We start from the raw sequence: 15941 nt of genomic DNA, 5'->3' as shown, positions 1-15941 counted from the left end.
CTAAGGAGGCCATGCAGCGGGGGGCTGTTGACAGAGTGAGCCACCTGCTCGTGCAGTTACACTAACTTCTGGACATGCCCAGACTCGGTCTCTTACATGCTATTTCCACCCAACCTCAAGGCTAAGCAAGTTGGACAACGCCCAGATTCTCTTATGGGCTGCTCAGGCTGCGTGGCCAACTGCTGTCCTATGGTTAGGTGTTCAGTCTCTGCTAAGTCCAAGAACAGCAAAGAAGCTGTTTCTAAAAGGAATAAATGTCGCAGAAGAGGGTACAGGTCTGCTCTGGCCTGAAGCCCTGGAGGTCTGCTGTTCCCTCCAGCCCTTGCTAGAGTCTCCGTAAGGCCTCCTTGTTTGCCCTGGGTCCTCTGAGTACCAGTGGGTCTCTCGGAACCGTGAGGTTCGAGTGGTGGTGCAGCGTGGACAGCCTGAACTGGGTGTCTTGGGTCTCGCTGACACGGAGCCGCGCTCTGCCTGGGCAGGTGGGTCGAATGAACACACTGCGTGGGCGCCCCGAACCCCAGCAGGTCCTGCGGAGCGTTGTCTCTGCGTCGTCGCAGGTGGTGCAGGTGTAGCAGCTTCCACTTTGAGAGGATATCTTGATATGCTTCGAACCACTGAACCCCCCAGAAACTTCATTCAGTTTGGGAACCCCTGAGTTTTGGGGAGTTTATTTCTCACGCTTTAGTTCACTTATTAAAGCATCTATAGAATATGCTACTTCTTGCTTATCAGCTCCAGTCAGCAAAATGTCATTATTGTGAGCCAGAGTAATATTTTATGAAATATCAAGATGGTCAATATTTCTCTAGATTTTATTACAGCAGAGTTAATTAATTTAGCTCTAAGGCTAAAGGCTATGCCATGACGGTAAACTGTTGGCCCTGCCAGGGAAAGCAAAGTGCTTTGGGGGTCCTTACAGGTGGGCAGAGAGAGCAAGGCGGTAGCCAGGGCACTGGGTGCACGCTTAGAGCCGGGGCAAGGCGGTTGGCTCCGTGAAGACAGCATCTGTGACGGAAGCTGCAGGAGCAGCTTCGGCCCAGCGCACCGACCAGGGTTACGGTACAGGCACAGCTTCGCCTCACGTGCTTCACTGATGTTGCCTTTTTTTTTTTTTTTTTTTACAAATTGCAGGCAAGAGCCTCCACTAGCAAAAAAGATTTCAACTGACTTTATTGCGACATTTGCTTTACAGCAGTGGTCTGGAACAGCCTGCAATGTCTCCTCAGTATGTCAGTGTCTACAGACATTTTCTAAGGTCCATCAGGCTTGTGCTTGGACCAAACAAGCGAGTTAACTGGGAATGTGATGGGTATTATCACTGCTGCTTTTAAGTCTGACGGGGGCATTGATCTTTGAAATCCCGCCCCTCCAGGAATGTAGGGCTGCTTCTAGCTTTTCAGGGAGGTGATGTTCCAGAGACTTGCACACATTCTTCCAACCATAGTAGCCTCATCCAGTGGGTAGGGATCCCCACAATGCGAATGTGGGGATCCTGCCAGTTGTAGAGTATGCCACTGCTCACTCGGGCTGGAGAAATACCACAGAATAGATCCAATATGCTTCAATTTTTAAAACTAAGTTACATGTGTAATTTCTGGGCAGAACCTTGGAGAGCGGTGTGTGCGTGTCTCTTCCCTCTGCCATAACTGGCACTGCTCAGGGAGGGCAGCTCCATCCCCCCCAAATACAGGACAGCGTGGAAGAGAGCCTACAGGGACTCTGGGCAGACTCGTTAGGTGAGCAATAAATAAAGTTTTGTAAAAAACTATTGTCTTGGGCTGCATCAATAAAAGAATGATACCTAAAAAGGGAAAGGGGGAGGAGCCAGAACTAATCTCTACAGCACTTAACATAGGCCTGGTCCACAATATTAATTGAATAAGTGACTGTCCTACTTAGCCTGTGACTCCATAACCAAAGAGCATCCCAGTGAACTACAGTGGCACAGAGGGGCTGGCCCCGTCCCTAGGGCACTTGCAGGAGGGAAATGGCATTGCTATGGTGGCCACAGTCAGAAATGTGGGCAGTGCTTTGGCGATGTGAGAGCAGTTGGGAGCCTTGCTGAGGAAGTGACATTTAGCAGGTGGTTCAAAGCAGATGCCCTGGGGTAGCTGGGGTTCTGGTAAAGGCTGAAGGCTATTGTGGCTGGAGCGCAGGAGAGGAGATGGAAGACTGTACTTAGGGACACTGAGAGCACCGGCACAAGATCGCAAGCAGACTAAGCTCAGCTACATCAGGAATGATGGAGGAGCAGACACTACATCTCAGGTTATTTTGGAATCATTTCCTACAGTTAAGGCTCATGGAAGAATAGAGCTTGGTTCTAGGTGCCTCTGAGAAGTAGAAGCAATTGGAAGAAGTTTCAAGGTGGTAGAATCTCAAACTGAAAGAGCATTCTCCCAGGAGAGCCATCTCAACGTGAGAGGAGCCCATCTAGTCAGTGACGGGCAAGAGGACTGAGGATCCAGGATCTGAGCCTCTGGTGAGGAGCTGAATGAGATGGTAGTTGGGTTTCTTAGAAAACTGAGACCTAGACCAGCATGCAGGTGGTTTTCTGGGAAATGGGAGTGAGTGGGGAGCAAGACTGAGTGTAGGAGAAGTTGGGGTGCAGTGTGGTCCTAGCAAAGGCCTTGACCAACCCTGCAGAAGGCTCTGGTGGCACCGGGCTGGCCCTAGTTAGGCCATGTGGCTCTGTTGTAGATGCAGCTGGTCCTCGGGGAGCGTGAGCATGAGTGAGGTGGCCCTGCTGACAGAGGGTGGTTCCTAGAGAAGGACTTGTCTGTGAGCAGCCCTCCTCCAGAGCAGCATTGAGTGCTTCAGGCCTGGGGGGCCCAAGGGCGCACATCTCTGACTCTGCAGCAGGCAGGATGCCAGTTCAATCCACAGCAAACCTGCGGCACCAGCCTGGACCACCTGCACAGGCAGGACACTGGTTCCTTCTAGTTTTCCTGGGTCCCCAGCTCTGCTCACATGACTTGCCAATAAGAGAGGCATGCTTTACAGGGGAAGAGGTTTGTCCACCTGGAATCTTACAGTTTCAGTGTTGGAGCTTATTTAAGTTGGAGAGTATTCATGTAACAGGAGGACTAATGCCGACTTTAGAGCTCTGCGTGACCCTCATTCGGCCTTGGTCATTGGACCTGGGTGGGTCGGGAAAGCTCTTTCTAGGAGACAAGGTGAGTGTTCTGGTTGGGGCTCCATGCTTACTGATGGTGGTCTTGGGGCTGCCGATTCCCCTCTGCGGCCCCCTGGCCCCTCGTCTAAGAGGGAAGAGGAGGGGTTAACATGCATGGTCTAGAAAGCCCTTCCCAGCCCTGACATTGATGAATCTAAAGGTTTTTCCTCTGCTTCTCCTTCTGATATTGGTGATACCAATCAGCCATAAATGGTTTTAAGTGCTAGTAGCCTGGAGAGAAAGAGGAAATGTAAATCAATTGCATTTTGTAGAATGTTAAAACTAGAAAAGATAGAAATGATCTGATCAAACCCCTGAGCTCATTCATTCGTGAGCTACTTGGTGTCGTATCCTGCAGGCACTGTTCTGGATGCTGGTCAGCGCTCTGTAGAGAGGCAAGGAGCGAGCGTGTGGCAGCTGTGACGGGCTTCTCACACGGGGTGGTCCGAGGAGGCTCTCCGCTCAGGCCACCTGTGAGCAGAGACCCGACTGAGGTAAGAGGCCAGCATGAGCTGTCAGAGGTGGAACATTCCAGGTGTAAGAAACCACGCCTGCCCCGAAGAAAGCTGGGGCTCAGAGGGAGCTGGGTGAGCTCACCCCCATCTGCGTAGAGTCCGGCCTGCACTGTGACTTACCACTGATTCTAAACCAGTTCCAAAGCTTGCCAGGGACAGTGTGCGGCCTCCGGACCTCTGACTTACATCACAGCCTGGCTGTCACGGGAGCCGATGGGGAAATGCCCCCTGTCCTCTGCACACAGCGCGTCTGCTCTCCATGCCCGCGGGCTCCTGTGGGCTCTGCCCTTGCAGAGGCTTTTCACTGGGTGATAAGATGGAAGTTCCAGCGTCTCTGATAACTTAAACTGTAATTTTTTAAAAAAATATATCTTTATTGATTTCAGAGAGAGGAAGGGCGAGGGACAGAGAGAGCTAGAAACATCAATGATGAGAGAGTCATTGATCGGCTGCCTCCTTCATGCTCCGTGCTGGGGATCGAGCCCGAAACCGGACCGGGTGCCCGGACCGGGAACCCCACCGGAATCTCCTGAATCCTAGGTCGATGCTCAGCCACTGAGCCGCGCCTGGCTGGGCTGTACATTTTTTTTTAATATAATTTTCACCTGAAGACACTTTTCCCATTGCTTTTTTTTTTTTTTTTTTTTTAATACGTTCGAAATTTTAAGGTCAGTTTATTAAGTTCCTTGATGAAAGCTTTCAGAAGAATATTCTGAAGATTATTTTTTCTTAGAAAAAAGAAAGGAAGAGCAGCCCCCTCCAGGCTGGGGCAGCCGCGCCCCGCAGCTGGGCGCCCGCCGGCCGGTGGAGGCGCCCTCGGCAGCGTGGCCGCGGGTCCCGCTCACGCTCCAGCGCGCAGCAGACGCTCGCCCTCCCCGCATTGTCCCCGGCACCTCCAAGAGCTGGAGAGCGGATGGGTCACGGTTATGATGTGTTTCAGAGCCGTTTCCCACAGAATTTAGTTTTTCCTGCTTGTTCTTTCATCTGTTTCTTTTTCATTCCCAAGAGTTCTGCATCAAATCTGGCTTTCCAGCGTAAGAAACCCTCAACTGGGAACTGAGGCTTGAGAGCGCCCCCTGCTGGGGGCCCGGAGCCGCGGTTCGGGAGTGCCGGGAAATGGTTGCTTTGGGGCTTCTGGGGCTGCCTTTTCTTTTTGTTTCTTTTCTTCTTTTTGGGTTTTTATTTGATCCACTATTTCATTTAATTTTTCGTGCACAGCTGTCACTGAAGATCATCACCATACCAAGGTTTTCTTCTGTCTATAATGCTAATAATTTGTGTCTAAAATGCTTGAGACACCATTATCTTCTAGATTTCCTGTGAGAATGGTTCATAAGGGGCCTCCCCTGGGGGTTTCTCACTGTATGTAAACTTGAGGGTCGTCTGGACAGTTCCGTCATTTTCTCCAGCCTCAGATGTCACGGTGATGGCGAAGCTGGGAGGACCTCTGCCCAGCAATGCTCAGCAGGACCTCGTCAGTGCAGCACCACTGAAGGCGACGGTCTCGTCAGGAGAGTCTGTTTATATTTTGGAAGACGTGCTGTTAGAAGGACTGGATCAGTGTGGGGCAGGCCAGCGAACGACTCAAACCCCTCTTCGCTCATCCCCTGACCGCCCCACCGCACAGCTGTACTGCAGGTGAGAGAACGTGAGCAGGACGGAGCTGTGCAGGGGCAGCCGAGAGACATCTGCCTGTAAAGGGGTCGGGGTAGAGGGACTCCAGAGCCCCCAGCTCGCTCCGCTGCTCCTCGCTGAAATCTGTCACCGCGGCTCTCGTTGCTGCCCACGGGTCGCCCAGACGCCAGGCAGCCGGGACCACGGCCGCGCCGGTGAGCACAGGCGCAGAGTCCCCGGCTGGGAGGCCCGGAGCCCGAAGCCAAGCCGGCCTGCTGAGCAATAGCCCTGCGCTGGCCTCCGCCCTCCATAGCTTTTTAGAGAGCACGAGAAAGACAGACAATGAGAGAAACATTGATGTGAGAGAGAGACATCGATGGGTTGCCTCCTGCATGCACCCCAACAGGCCGGGATCGAACCTGCAACTGAGGTACATGACCTTGGACCCTGCGGTGCACAGGCCAACGCTCCATCCACTGAGCCATACCAGCCAGGACCAAACTGTAATTGTAACCTTCCTGCGACATAGGCTAGCTACTAAGAGACGAATGTGGGTCAGGCTGCTCGGGTGTGAATCCTGGTGCTGGGTGTCTTTGGGTTAGCTACTGAAACTCGGAGCCTCAGTTTCCTTAGCTATAAATGGGGACACTAATAGTGCTCCCTCTGTGTAATAGAATTATTTTACAGAAAAATTAAGTTAATATATGTAAAGTTCTCAGAAAAATCCTATGCATGTAGACAGAGATGAAGCAGAGGTGGACTCTGGGAGGGCCTATGCTATGGGCTGAACTGTGTCCCCCCAAATCCACTTGTTGGAGTCCTAACTCCAGAACCTCAGAATGTGGCCTTATTTGGAGACAGTCTTTACAGAGGTGATCAGGTTAAAATGAGGTAATTAGGGTGGGCATAATCTAATATGACTGGTGTCCTTATAAAAAGAAATACGTCGGACACAGACCCACTGGGAGCAGACACAGGTGAGGGGGGGAGGCCTGGAACAGGTCCTTCCCTCAGGTTCCTCGGAGGGAGCCAGCCCTGTCGGCACCTTGATTTCAGGTATTCACCTCAGTTACTGTGAGACAGAAGGATGCTGCTGTCTGACTCCCTGGTGTGGCGTGTGGTGCGTGGCTGTGGCAGCCCGGGGAGCGAGGACAGCCCATCAGCCACGGGGTGAGCCCACACAGCACCGTCTTCCTGTCTGCACCTCCACTGTGTGCTGTGTGGGCCTTTGGTGCATGTGGTGGGCAAGGTAATTTTGGGTGGCACAGGATGAATTCTTTCATTTTATTATTATTTTTTTTAAATATATTTTTATTAATTTCAGAGAGAGAAAGAGAGAGAGAGGAAAACATCAATGATGAGAGTCATTGATCGACTGCCTCCTGCACGCCCCCTGCTGGGGATCGAGCCCGAAACCCGGGCATGTGCCCCGACTGGGAAACGAACCGAGATCTCCTGGATTCTAGGTCGATGCTCAGCCGCTGAGCCATGCTGGCCAGGTGGGATGAATAATTTTAATTTACATAATCAGGTATTTATCTTACTGAGAAAATGCTTTTAAGAAGAGTTGTGCATTTTAAAGTTTCAATGCTATTAAAATACAGGCTTCAGTGCTAATAAAAATACAAATATAAAATATAGGTAACATCTAAAACTGTGAATTGCTTAATGTTATCAGTCAGAGTTCATGAAATTTAGCATGAGATTGAAGCAGGTCTAGAAGAAAAGATTCAGGGAAGGAAAAACATTAAGCAACTAATAGCGCAGTTGATGGCTAGATATGGCCCAAGGTGGGTGCAAATGAGACTCCTGAGCTCAGCCTGCCTGCCCCTTCCTGCCCCCACATGCATAGCGTGCTTCCTGTCCTTCCTGAGGAGGCAGGTAGGGAATGGTTTTGGAAACAAATGTGAGCCCAACCTAGTTCTCCTAGTGTCGGCCAGAGGCACACACTCCTTGCCGGAGCCTGGTGGACAGTCAATGTGCAGGTCCTGGGAAACCAGAGGGCTGCGACTGGGTCGTGGTGGGCTCGAGCCAAGGGAGGCAGCTTGAGAGGTGGGGCTGCTCAGAATCACCACAGGGGAAGACGAGACCCAAATGAGTGACACAAAGGAGCCGGCAGCCCTGGGAGGTTTTATTTCTACGGAAGGCTCTTGGAGACTGGGCCCAGCAAACACAGACACTTTATTGCAGATGTGTTTAGAGGGTGGTGACCTACAGTGGAGCCCTGGGATAGGGCAGTGAAGGTGCACTACCCTGGCACCTCTCCCCCCTGCTCTTCTCTCCCCCAGCTCTCTCTTCCCTGTGCCCTCCCTCTCTCTTTCCCCATCTCTCCCTCACCTACTCTCTCTCTACCTCCATCCATACCCCTTCCCCTCCCACCCGGCACCCCCTCTGCCTCTCACTCCCTACCCCCACCAGTTTTACCCAGCCGGGCCCCCCTCTTGGGTGGGTGAGCACACAGCCTGCAGGCTGCTGTCTGGGGACCCCCCGCAGGGCCCTCTGGCCATGGTAGGGCCCAGGTGCCCACACCTCCCAGCATGCATGGGGCCGGGGGACCCAGGGGCACCCACGCTCTCCTGGGTGGGTGGCCTGCACTTGGGGAAGCAGAAGCTGCAGGTCTCCACCGGATCCTGTGGCCCGGCGTCCATCCTGTGACCTGTGTGGGAAGAGAAGAGGGCATTGGCCTTGGCCCCAACCCCTCCTCCTCTGACCTGCCTTCAGGGGATAGCCCTCTGGATTGTGGAGAGAAGGAAACGCCTTCCACAGAAGGTGACGGCCCTGTACCCGCAGTGCCCCCTTCTGCTGAGGGAGCCTGTGCAGGGGCAGGCTTTCCTACCTTGCTGACACTGCCCACTCCCCAAACTCCCAGGAAGACCTCCTCCTGCTGGTTTCCCTGCATCCTGGGAAACCCTCCAGCCTGATGGCCCTCACCCACCCTGACCTTCCTTGATGCCGTCTCTTCTTGCCTGGTCTTGGAGCCGGGTTTCAACAGCACAGCGAAAAGACTGCAGGGATTTGCCTCCGACCTCTCCCAGGAGATCTGGCCAAACGCTCTCCATTTAGAGGCAGGGGCAGTGCCAGCAACAGGGCAGAGGGGTGGCTGGCAACTTGTCCCACATGCAGTGGGAGGATGAAAACCCCTTTCATGCTCACCCTTGGAAGATGTGGCCTGGGTCTGACATAGGCCTGGGGTGTCTTGGCAAGAGGACTGGTCTCCCCTCCTCTTGAGGCAGCAGACCACGGCCAGCAGGAGGCAGCAGATGATGGTGCCAAGGCAGAGCCCCAGCGTGCTGTAGACCAGGGCCCGCTGATCTGCACTCAGCTTCAGCCCTGGGGGCGCTGCAAGAGAGCGGGGGTCCTGTGAGTTCAGGAGGGTCACTGCCCAGGACCCTTCTCTGAAGTGTCCCCTTTTTAGACCAGAAGCCCCTTGCCCTAGTCTGTCTTTCCCCTCAGTAGGGCCCAGCGGGCCATGTGGCCACCCCATACCCTCTTGGAGGGCAGAACCCCAGCTGCTCCCACCTTGGGGCTCCTCTGGCTCCTGAAGTAGCTGGTTCCCTTCCTCACCCCGAGGCCTGGCTGGCATGCTGTCCGCACCCTGGAGGACACCAACCCTCTACCCTGCGTTGGTAGCAGCTTCTTCCAGGCCCTCAGAGCAGGACACCTCTCTAGCTGGCCCCTGTACTGTCTGCTTGCCGTGACTGTGTAGAATAGGACAGAGCCAGAGGTGGGCGGATGAATGACTGGACAGACGAATGGACAATAGTCTAGGGAAGCTGTCTCTGTCTGTGCTGATCGGGGCCTCTCTCAAGGAGAAGCCTTCTTGGGGAGCACACACTTAGAGGGTGAGCTGGGTGCAGTTGCTAATGAGTCTGGGGCAGCAAGTATAAGCCAGGAGGACCTTGGGAAATGGGCCCCGGTCACGCTACCTCTCAGGGCCTTGAGCCTCTGGTTTGGATGCCAGAGGAGTACTCAGCCCAGGGCCAAAGCCCCCCCTTGAAATTTCTCCCGATTCCGAGCTTCTCCCGGGACCTGGTCAGCGTGATGAGTGTGTAAGACACTCATCTGTGGGCCATGCTAAGCCTGTGTGCAGGCACCTCCCTGCAGCCTCTCTCCCCATCTTCCTGTTCCTGGGAAGGAGGACTGATTACCCCTGTTAAAAAACTGAGATATAATTCTTATGGGTCAGTTCACCATTTAAAAGTGTACATTGCAGTGGCTTTTAGTGCATTCATGAGGTTGTGACCTGATTTGAGGACATTTCCATGCCCCGGGTACCCACCAGCAGTCACTACCCCCTCCCCAGACCCTGGCAGTGACGCTCTATTCTCGGCCCTGTGGATTTGCCTATTCGGACGCTTCACCTGAAAGGTATCAGACCATAGGTGACCTTGTGTCTGGCTCCCTTCACTTTGCATGCTTTCAGGGCTCTTCCAGGCAGTACGGTCAGGACTTTATTCCTTTCTATGGCTGGCTAATGCTTCATTTTACGGCCGTGCCACGTTTTGTTTGTCCATTCATTCACCAACGGGCACTTGGGCTGTTTCTCCTATTTGCTGTTATGACTATGCTGCTGTGGACATTTGTGTGCAGGTTTGCATGTGGAGGTGTCTTCACCTTCCTTGGGTGTACACCTAGGCATGGGATTGCTGAGCCATAAGTTAACACCATGTTTAACTTTTTGAGGAACTGCCAGACTGTTTTCCACAGCAGCTGCCCCATTTCATACTCTGTTTTGCACGTGACAAAACCAAGCTCAAAGCTGCACTGTTTCCAATCACAGAGCTGCAACGGGGAGCAGGTCTGAAGGGCTCAGGGCCAGTGCTCCGGCTGGCCACACAGAGGCAGCGCAGGGAGCACTGGCCTTTCTCCTTATGCAAGCTCCTCAGAATCAGGAATTTTATAAAGTGACAGAGTCGGCAGGTGTTACCTTGATGCCTACAGAGGGAGCTCTAGGTGGGCTGATGTCACCACCCCCAGGCCTGTAGTGCCCAGAGCTCAGAGAGGCCATGGGGGAGGGGAAGCAAAGGCCCCCCGTGGGGCCTGCTGCACGCTGGTGCACAGGTCTGGAGAATGAGGCACTGAGAGGTGAGAGGATCCAGGGGACGTTCACAGGGCTTAGGGCAGGGCAAGGTGACACCCACATTTCCCAACTCCCAGGGCTCTTCATCCCTTTACCTCCTACTTGCTTCTGCAATAAAATGAAAACATTGTTCTGGCTGGATCAACAGTGGAAAGGCCAGCAGCCTTCACATCCGAGAGAGAATGCCCATCTACCAGATTGCTGCAAAGCACAAATGAGCTGCCACGGCAATTCGAAGAGAAAGACTACATTAAACACTGGAAAATTTCAAATGTTTCAGCATGAATCTAACACTGAGACCAATTCTTAGACTATGGCAGTGGGTGCTCAGAGATGGCCCCCAAAGAGCCACCTTCCCATATCCTGCCCTTCAGATCCAGGCTGGGCTGGGCCTCACGGTAACCAGTCAAATGCAGGGAGGTGACCCTGTGCCAGTCTTTGCTATGCCCTCGAAGGCCTGGGCAGGAGAACTAATTCAGAGATGCAAAATGGCTCCCATAGCAAAGGCATCTGGGAAAAGTTGGACTCTGTTTAACCCTCTGTGACTTTAACTCTGTGGCCTCAGGCTTGGCTGACTGCCCAGAAAGCTGGATGCTACCCAGTGATTGACCTCAGGCTCAGGAAGGAGGCTCATGAATGTACAAAGTGTGACAACTGCCTGACGTTATCTATTAATTAGGAATGCACTGTTCTTTCTGGTGTCTCCACGACTGGAGAGGTGTAGATTCTTCCTGGCCGGCCACTACTGATAGCAGCTGCTTTGCCTGTGATGGAAGTTTCGTCTAGTACAACTCCAATGAATTTGAATAAGGCCACATGTCAGTTCTTCAGAATCGATCATGAATTTAGACTTTTGGGACTTCCCCAGACACCTGGAAGCCTCTGCTCTTGCTCTTCTGAGAGCCCTGAGCCACCACATGAAAAATTCAGCTGGAAAGTCATGTGGAGACCTATGGAGAGTGGCAGGCCCCGAGGTGAGAGGGAGAAGGCATCTCAGTGTCTGAGCTGAGCTATTAGGTGATGCCACCAGCACAGTCTGCTTGTGACTGTGGAGATGCAGCAATACCAGCAGGCCTGCCTGGCTGAGCCTGACCACCATAGAGCCATGCATGATAATACAATGGTTGCTGTTTGTAGGTCACTAAGTTTTGGGTAGCTTTTGGATGCCACAGTAGACAAGCAGACAGAGAGTCTGCTCCTGAGGGAGTGCAGGACGTACATACCCCATTCCTTTCAGCCCTCTGCCCAGACCAGTGATTCAAGGTTTCCTGTGGGAAGTGAAACTAGTTCCTGCCTGGGGGACCACCCCTAAGTCACACTTTTCAAAGCCCCTGGAGTAGGAGAAAAACAAATTAAAACTACAAAAGATGTCACTTTCCAGTATTTCACAAAGAGGCACCTCAATCTTTGTTGGGGCTCGGGGCCTCTTCTGCCAGCCATTTGGAACCATCTACCAACTTTGAAAATGCACCTTCCTGATTCCTGCAGGCTCACGCCCCTCACTTCCAGGCACATGTCTGCTCGGACACAGGCTCTCAGGACAGCTTTGTAACAGCAAAAGCCGGATGGCCTGGTTGAGCATCAGTAGGAGAGGGCTACAGGGACTGTGGCACCCACAGCTGGGACCACACCAGTCACTCAAACAAATGATCCATTCTTACATCCTAAGAAGGACCCACCCCCTAGAGATATGGAGTGAGAACAGAGAGGTGGGCATTCCAACCCACCGTGGGGGGAGACACAAGAGCTGTATGCCCCAGACGATAATGTGTGCGAGAGGGCAAACAAAACACTGGGGGTCACTACCTGGGGCGAGGAGCAAGCTCGTGAAGTCAGGGCAGAGACTTTTCCCCTAAACAGGTTTTAAAATACCTTCTTTTTTAAATAATCTGCTTGCACCAGCTATTCAAAACCGAAAACCAGCTCTAAGCTGTTCACACTTCTAAAGACTCAGGTTGAAGGCTGACCAGAGGATGGGGAAGACAAGTCCACCATCTCGCAGGGCCTCTAGTGGGAAAGCTGACTGCACCCTTCCTCTGCACCTTCCTTCCTCTGCAACTTCCTTCCTTCTGCACCTTCCTTCTGCACCTTCCTTCCTCTGCACCTTCCTTCTGCACCTTCCTTCCTCTGCACCTTCCTTCTGCACCTTCCTTCCTCTGCACCTTCCTTCCTCTGCACCTTCTTTCCTCTGCACCTTCCTTCTGTATCTTCCTTCCTTCTGCACCTTCCTTCCTTCTGCACCGCCTGCACATGCTCAGCCACTGGTCTGGCAGTAGTTGTGCCAAGACTCTCCTGGGGGCAGGGAATAGTCGACTTTCTGTGACAAGTTTTTGTCTGAAAAGTGATGCATTCTCTGTCCTTGCCTGAAAATCAAGTCCTGGGGCAAGAGCCCCTAGAGGTGCAGTTCCAGGATGTCACCAGCAGGGGCATCACACACATCTTCTGGCTGCTTGGGAGCCAGGCTGCCCCCAATGCAGTTTATTTCCAAGCTGTTTCTTGTTTTGTTTTTAGTTTCTTTCTGATCTCCAAACCCATCTCTCACCTAAAAATAGAATTGCCCAGACTGCTGCTGCCCCCAGCTCAGGCCTGGGCTGGCCAGCTGGGTAGCATTATAACTTGTTGCTTAGGGGCAGAGCAGAGAGATTTCCTAGGACTCAGCTGGCTGTGAACCCGGGCAGGGAGGCCGGATTTTAAGTCTGGGCCCTGCCCCGATAGGGGAAGGGCATCTGGTAGGGGAAGGGAATATAAAGATTTGCCTTCTTCTCCAAAGCCACGAGACCCAGACTCTATCTGTGGGCCCAGGAGTCCCACGCTATGGACTCTGGCTGGTGGTATGAGCAGGGCCCTCACCTGCCTGCCCCACCTCCAGCCCCACCTCCAGCCCCACCTCCCTGGGTGACCTAGGAAGTGCCCAACTGTCCCCCAGGACACTCACAAGGCCTGGGTCACTGGGTTTTGGGTACTTGGGACCCCGCCTGGCATTTCCAGGGTGGTGGCCTCTGTGGTGGGAAGAGCAGAACGTGGCCCTTTCTGTGGACAGGCTGCTCTAAGGCGCCACAAACTGCACAACTGGAAGGTGTCAGCAGGGCCTGCTCCCTCTCACGCTCCGGGGAAGGGTCCTTCCTGGCCTCTTCCAGCTCCTGGTGGCTCTGGGAGCTCCCTGGCCCACAGTCACATTACTCCAGCCCCTGCTCTGTTCATCACTGGGTTCTCCTGTGTGTCCCTTGGTCTTCTTACCCTTTCTTCTCTTCTAAGGACACTTTTGATTGAATTTAGGGCCCACCCTAATCCAGGATGGGCTCATCTCCAGAATCTTAACTTAATTACACTTGCAAAGGCTTTTTTCCCCCAAATAGGTTGTATTTGCCAGTTACAAGGGGACATATCTTTGGGATGGGAGGTTGAGCACCATTCAACCACTACCTGGGGTGAGGAGGAGGGAACCCAGGAGCTCTGAGTTGGGTCACCCCCATGGAGGGTGATGCCAGCCTGGGGCAGCCAGTACTGCCCCGTGGACTAGAGCCTAAGGAGCATCTCTCCTGGAGAACTTGGATTTCCTTGACCTAGAAAATGGCAGCTGTGGCTACAGGGATGGAAAAGGTTACCCAAGAACCCAGGATGTGTGAGGAGAGAGGACTGAGGTGGAAATCCATGTGGGGGAGTCTGCATCTATGGGTCAGTAGAGGGCCCACGGAGATGCTGGGAAGGAGCAGAGCCTGAAAGGCTATGTGTCCATGAAGACAGGCAGGAGGAAAGTTTCTGAAGAAGTCATCACTCCACAAAGAAGGGTGCAAGTGTCCACCAGCTCTGGCCACAGGAGGCCAGGGGACCCTATAAAGGGCCATTCCCAGGCCTCCCGAGGCGGAGGTGGCCTCTGACCAGAGGAAATGGGCAGGAGCTGCGGGTTCTCCTACCACATGAGCAGGGATTCCCCTCTCACCATCCTTGAAACCAGCAAGCCAGGCCTCCTCTCTCCTTCCGCATTTAGCCTCATCATCTCTCAGTCCCTTAACGAACTTGGGTCCACTTTAACCTATTTCCACCAGATGAGAATGTGGGGCAGGGCCCTTCAGGCCCCACGGGAAATTTGCAGGCTCTCAGGGAGACAGCAAGATAAAACACTGGGGTCAGAAGCCAGAGAAGAGAGGGTGAGTGAGTGGAGATGAAGAAAAGGAGGTGACTCTGGGGAAAGTGGGCTGTGAAGGAAGGAGGGGCGAGGGCAGGAGCTGGAGCGGGACTTGGGGCCCAGGGCATTCCTTTTGTTAACTAGAGAGACTCTGCTCAGCTCTTGGAACAGAATGGCCGGTGGGCATGATCCAAGGCCAGGGAAAAGGCTGAACCAGGAGTAGCTACTGATAGTCTTCCTTTTCTATCCTGCTGCAGCTGTGAGTGTCACTTTCAGGGGCTTCACTCTCAGGAGACTTGGCACCAGAAAGAATGGATCTTGGGAACCCCACGCCTCAATTGGGTGGTGGGTGGAGTAGGGGATGGAACATTCTGGAGACAGTCATGGCAGGCTGGTCTCTCTCCCTCTCATTCTCCCTCCCCCTCCCCTCTCTCTCTCTCTCTCTCTCTCTCTCTCACACACACACACACATACACACACACACACACACACACACATACACACGGAGGAGATTGGGAAAGGGAAGGTCCACATTTGGAGGCCCCCTTTAGTGAGGTTCACATTCATTGCAAGAACCCCTACCTTCCTCAAGTGTAACATTCGACCACATATCCTCAGCATGTGTAGAACAGGGCAGGGGCTGGAGTAATGTGACTGTGGGCCAAGGAGCTCCCAGAGCCACCAGGAGCTGGAAGAGGCCAGGAAGGACCCTTCCCCGGAGCGTGAGAGGGAGCAGGCCCTGCTGACACCTTCCAGTTGTGCAGTTTGTGGCGCCTTAGAGCAGCCTGTCCACAGAAAGGGCCACGTTCTGCTCTTCCCACCACAGAGGCCACCACCCTGGAAATGCCAGGCGGGGTCCCAAGTACCCAAAACCCAGTGACCCAGGCCTTGTGAGTGTCCTGGGGGACAGTTGGGCACTTCCTAGGTCACCCAGGGAGGTGGGGCTGGAGTCCGGGTGCAGGCAGGTGAGGGCCCTGCTCATACCACCAGCCAGAGTCCATAGCGTGGGACTCCTGGGCCCACAGATAGAGTCTGGGTCTCGTGGGTTTGGAGAAGGAGGCAAATCTTTATATTCACTGGTGGCCAACTGCAGTCTAGCCTTTGCTTTCACGTAAGCAGAGGCCACAAAGCCCAGCCACATGAGCAGCAGCCACAGGTCTTTCCTATCTTCCTGCATGATGCCAGGCAGCCTCTGCTCACTGAGGCCACTGTTGTCGCCCTGCCCCGCGCCACGTGCCATCCTGTTACTTACTGCGGTGACAGGGATGCTCACGGATTCATTCTGATGTCACAATATGTGCAATATTGTGGTAACCTTTATTTAATATTTAATTTGGTTTAATATTTTGAGATACTATTTTGACAGCATCTCAATATCGCTGTTTCTTTGTAACCCTATGTGTTGTGTTTAATGCACTTTAGGACATTAGT

At 53.3% G+C, this 15941-nt stretch overlaps 1 protein-coding gene across 1 annotated transcript in view; it reads right to left on the bottom strand.

Annotated features, from left to right (window-relative positions):
• Positions 1-7415: 7415 nt before the first annotated feature.
• Positions 7416-15941, bottom strand: part of TNFRSF13B (TNF receptor superfamily member 13B) — a 63149-nt gene continuing 54623 nt past the window's right edge. Inside the window, exons 4-5 of the mRNA XM_081161955.1 lie at positions 8458-8643; positions 7416-7960 (exon numbers count right to left, since the gene is read on the bottom strand). Coding sequence (XP_081018081.1) covers positions 7725-7960; positions 8458-8643 — 422 coding nt within the window. The 3' untranslated portion in view covers positions 7416-7724. The remainder of the gene's footprint in view (positions 7961-8457; positions 8644-15941) is intronic.

Source organism: Miniopterus schreibersii (assembly GCF_964146895.1).
Source record: "Miniopterus schreibersii genome assembly, chromosome: 16".
Classification (NCBI taxonomy): domain Eukaryota; kingdom Metazoa; phylum Chordata; class Mammalia; order Chiroptera; family Miniopteridae; genus Miniopterus; species Miniopterus schreibersii.
The sequence above is the reverse complement of the archived record's forward strand: the minus strand, read 5'-3'. Positions and strand labels throughout refer to the sequence as shown.